The sequence below is a fragment of the Sipha flava genome, unplaced genomic scaffold (genome assembly GCF_003268045.1).
Source record: "Sipha flava isolate LNK unplaced genomic scaffold, YSA_version1 20216_pilon_pilon, whole genome shotgun sequence".
NCBI lineage: Eukaryota > Metazoa > Arthropoda > Insecta > Hemiptera > Aphididae > Sipha > Sipha flava.
Genome location: NW_020272792.1, coordinates 16,795 through 22,289, shown reverse-complemented (window position 1 = coordinate 22,289; position 5,495 = coordinate 16,795). Strand labels below are relative to the sequence as shown.

At 27.7% G+C, this 5,495-nt stretch overlaps 1 protein-coding gene across 1 annotated transcript in view; it reads left to right on the top strand.

The window, feature by feature from the left end:
* The first annotated feature begins 1,944 nt into the window (after window positions 1-1,944).
* The window catches only part of LOC112682280 (glutathione S-transferase-like), a 10,778-nt gene continuing 7,227 nt past the window's right edge, over window positions 1,945-5,495 (top strand). The window contains 5 exon segments of the mRNA XM_025552818.1: window positions 1,945-2,079; window positions 2,776-2,931; window positions 3,432-3,514; window positions 3,516-3,600; window positions 3,691-3,833. Of these exon segments, the coding sequence (XP_025408603.1) occupies window positions 2,799-2,931; window positions 3,432-3,514; window positions 3,516-3,600; window positions 3,691-3,833 (444 nt within the window). The 5' untranslated portion in view covers window positions 1,945-2,079; window positions 2,776-2,798.

The following is a 5,495-nucleotide window of genomic DNA, read 5'->3' as shown; positions in this document are numbered from 1 at the left end:
ATATAGGAGGAAACTCAAATCGAGATAATAATGTATCTATATTTAATTTTATATTTAAATTTAAATTTACAGTATACATGGCCGGGTAATACCTTGAATGGGAATGTCTATTATTTAAAATAAAACAATTATATTTTCCAATCGGGATTTTAATATTGTTTATATACTTATCAGTTAATAATAATTGAGTTGTTAAAATATATAATATATATGTATACTATGATTGTTGTTTTAAAAATAACGAGCAATACTTGTGTAGAAAACTTTTTTGGTTAATCACGTAGGTGCCACGAAATACAGTAAACTTTAAGAGGAACTTAATTATATTATACTTGTAATCAATGATATTAAGTAATAAATATAAAGCATTAATTAATATAAAAAATAATAAAGCAAAATTCATAATTTTTATTTATATATGTATATTATACACCTCTTGCGACAATACAAGCAATATCAAGAATTGTCGTATTCAAGAAACGTCAACCACGGTTTTCAACAGGCAGGTCAATACAGTCACCGGAGAGATAATATTAAATATTTATAATATAATAAGTAATGATTTAAAAAAACATATAAATACTTCACTCATAAATTAACATATAAATACTTTAATTTTTAAATCATTACACTATGATCTGTAGGCAATCCGCCCTTAAATTAATTTTGTCCACTTAAAATGTTTGAAATTTTTTATAATTTATCAAATCCAAAATTTATCTCTATTACTTTTTTAATTTTGTCATAAATTATTTTAGTTTATGCAGATATTCTAATTTTTGCAGAATTTATACATTATTTTGAAGTTTTAATTATTTTAATCATTAAAATTTAATGAATTCATTGAGTACAACACCTAGGGTTTCAAGTCGAGTGACAAATACAGAAGTAAATTCATAATTTGATATAATAAAAGCTAAAATTACTTTCAAATTATTTGATTTTAAAATTTGATTAGAACATTTAAAACATTTTGTTTTATTTTTCCTATGATGAAACATCATTTATTTTATACCAAATATTTTAGAATAAATTATATTTAATTTGAATAACATCAGTTAAACTACAGACTACTTATTCAAACTTAAATTGTAAGGTCTTATTTACAATTATTAGGGTGGGGTGTTCTTTATGATACTAACTTCCAATTTAATAACCCTAATAAATCTTTTGTTATTGGTCGAATATAATACTGTAATGTATATAACATTTAGTACATTACAAAACTATAGAGAAAAATTCTCGTTGAGCGTGTATTTGCGTCTGTGTCGTGTTTGATGGGAAGAAAGAGTACGGAGTTATGGTTTTCGCTGGACCAGGTAGTTTTCTAGAATAAACTATATTGTTCATTACCTACTGAGCAATACGAAGAAACAAAAATATATAATATTGAAAACACTGATGGAAAACAACGTAATATTATGTACGAAAATAAGGCGTTGTCGAAATGCATGTACCTATTAAATAGTAAATGTTGACACATTTAATCAACTGTAGTGCAATTAGTAGTTGATTTCTTAAATTTGAATTTAATATTATTAGGTATACAATTTGCATATAATTTAAATATATATATATATTAACATATAAGGCTGTGAAATTATAGGAAATCACTGGGGGTGGGAATTATGTGATATGCGATATGTCATAGGAATAATAAATTAATAATAATTAAATACATTTTTTCGAAGGGGGGGTTATACATTTTTTTATTGGGTAATACCCCCCCCCCCCCATCCGGTAAACCTCCTGAAACATGTACTGCTATAGTATCCGTACGATGTTCTATGATATCATTCATCAGCATAATTATCCATAGACATATAAAGATATAGGTAACTATATTAATGTGTCAATGTTATTATCAGATCGGTTGGCATCGTCGCAGTGCACGCACATACGCAAGGCCGGATAATCGTCGGATAATCGTTGTGCGGCGGAGTGGGATTGACGAGTGGTGTGACTGTCGTGCGTACCACTGACGATACTCCGGCAGTTTCGTGACGTTCATGGTTCCGTGTTCACCGTGATTGCTCACTTGTCTCGTAGTCCATCCGTTGTTTGTCTGAATATTTTCCTGTGAGTAAAATCATTAATATTCATTAATTATATTTAAATTAATATTCAATCATTATTATTATTATTATTTCGACATTGCGCGCACAGTTGTATTCATAGAATAAAGATAATTGTATCTCTACAGCGATGGTCGTGAGTTGCGTAATCCAACGCAATCGTAATTATAAAATTATCTTTCTGCCGACTCATCGAGTTTTGTTGTCTGTTGTATTTCATTAAAGTTTACTGGTTGGGTCTTGGTACGTAACCGGTGTCCATCTCAAGATAAAAAAAAATATATATACACGCCCTTTCTAGACGTTTGATATTCCATGGTGGTGCGTCAATTTTTTTGTACTGATTGAAATTTAAAACACTGTGATAAATCAACTCGTTTGTTTTTTTTTTTCTTGTGTTTGAAGTTTTAAACCTTGTGTGCTGTACTCACAAAATATCTCTAGATTAGAAATGCTCTTCTTGTATTTTACTCTGATTTGAATTACAATGGTATCTATTGGCCATCAGTCAAATGTTATACAGTTGATATTTAGCCGGCATTAACATTGTTATTTTTGTTAGGTTTTAGTAAATAGTAAATTATGTAAAACAGACAGATTGACGTCAAATTAAATTATGCGTTGTCACTGGTTGATAATGTCAAAAATAAAAAATTTAGTGTGTATTACGGTTACATAAATATGTTTTCAATTTCTCTAGGAAATCTTATTCAGTCGTGAAAAATGTCATCATACAAAGTAACTTACTTTGATATTACTGCGTTGGCTGAGCCCATCAGATTTCTCCTATCCTATTTGAATATTGATTTTGAAGATTTTCGGTTTGACAAAGAACAATGGCCAAGTATCAAACCAAGTAAGTTATAAAAACTAAAAATAATTTTTTTTGAACTTTTGGTTACTGTGCTTAAATATATATAATTGAAGAAGGGGTTATAATTATAATTACACATGATAAGCTATTCTTATGAGGTACCTCAGAATCCCTCCAGATTTTTGTTTTTTCTTAACTCAATAATATTTGTCTAAATAGATTAAGGTCAGATATACTTATAACATGAGATACTCCTTTAGGTAATTGAATAATAATGATTTACAATCAATACTTATAGTAAAAGTTATATCAATCTCAATCTCATCATCAACTTTAGGTCTATTATTATTATTATATTATTAAATTAAATACAAATTACACTAACAAAATAATTGTTATTTTTTGTTGTCAGTTTTGAAAACAAAATTTCTACTAAAATTAAAATGTTATAAAAATTAAGTAATATTTATACTGCTAATTTAAAATATATGTTAATTGATGTTGTAGTAGAATACATAACTTCTCAATTTTTTTTCTTTTAGCCATGCCATTTGGCAAAGTCCCAGTGGTGGAAATTGATGGCAAGGTATTAAATCAATCAACTGCCATTTGCCGTTATTTATCCAAAAAAAGCTGGTTTGGCTGGTAGTGATGATTGGGAATCTATGTTAATTGATATCGCTGTTGATAATGTTCATGATTTACGACAAGGTAATGTGTTGTGTTTTATTATTTACTTTATTTATATTAAATTTTAAATTAAAAATGATAAAAAAATGTAATTTTAAATCATAATTACAGCTATTGCGTCATATAAATATGACCCTCTTGAAGAATCTAAAAAGACCAAGTATGAACCTTTGATTAAAGAAACTATTCCATTTTATATGGATAAATTTGAAAAAATTGTTGGTGAAAATAATGGATACTTTGTAAATGGAAAGGTATTTCTAATATTTATTTAAAATATCTAATAGTATGACTATTTATGAAATTGAATAGTTATAAATAGCATTTTGGATATTAATATATTAGCATGTTTTATTTGTCAAGTTTAATGTTAGATGTAGGTATCAATTTAATTCATGCTTAACTGAATCAAATAGTACTAATTTTATTTTACATATTTTATGGCTCAATTTTTTTATTTTAAATTAAAATAATTAATTTCACTATGCTTATTTTTTCCTTGGTGTTTGACTATAATATAAAAAATATTATCTAAAATATATACACACCTTTATCCAGTGGTTGAATTGGAAAAAAAAAATAAAGGTGGACTCTAAATGTAGCTGAACAATTAGCGTTCCAAAGCAAATTAATCTAAAAAAAAACCGTGGGGGACTCTGTACCCCCAGTGCTCGAAATGGAAAATTTTCTGAAATGGAACGCTTTTTTTTTTGAGTATATATCATAGAATTAGGGGCTTCACCCAACTAAAATTAAAATTTCTTCTTCCTCAAATACTAACCCTTTTTTAATAATATATAAGTTTTATCTACTATTTTATGAAACTCACTTTAAAATTTCAGCCCTTTTAAAAATTTAAATATATTTTTATCTTCTTTTACTTACGAATATGTATGTATATATTATATAAAATAAAAATATAAATATAAAATGTTTAAAGAACTACTTATAATTTATAAACTTATTTTTATTTAAATTTTATATTTATAACTCAAAAAGTACAGCATCAATACAATTTTTTTTACAATAACTTCCACAATGATTCATATGTCTTATCACACTTTTGGTTTCTTTTACGACTTGCGGTATCATCAGCTGAATGTCGACCATTCAATAACCAAGATCGAACGTATTTTTCTGGTTCGAATTTCGTTAGAGGTGGTCCAACACAATTAATAAATAAAAGAGCAGCAACAGTTTTTATATTTAATGAAGTTCTTAGTGACATGATTTCGTTCATAGAACTAAAATTTCGTTCACATTCGCTAGTCGATACTGGAATCGTTGCAATTGATTTATAAAGGGGTTTCAAATCTTCTGGAATTTCCTTTTTGCCCAAGTCCATTTTATAAATTCTAAAACTTTGAATAGTGCTCTTTTCATCAATTTGAAATTGTTGACATAAATTACGAATATTACAGTCACCAAATTGTATGTTTTCTATTTGGCCATCATTCGAAAGTGGCCAATTTTTTGGATTCGATTTTTCAATATTATCAAGTAAGTTTTTAAACGTTTTTTCATTGTCTTGGCGATGTTTTTCATTACGACTGACATTTGATAAACTGGAAGTCATTATTCGAGATTTTAAATTATTAGCTAGGCTTTTGTAAAATTGTGCAGAATTTATTTTAGGAACATTGCCACTGTGTAATATTACATTTTTATACGACATTTCGTTCTTTATTTCTTTTAATGCGTTAGTTAATTTTGGACCTGGATCGGTTGCCATAGAATCTAATACACGTATTGTTGTTCTTATAGATTTATCAGCGTCTACTAATGTAATACTACGTTTTTGTAAATATTCTGATAAATCTCCTAATTCGTCTAAAGCACTGGTTCCCAAACTGGGGGGCGCGCCCCCCTTGGGGGGCGTGTACACATTGCTGGGGAGGCGCAAGCAGTTTTTACGA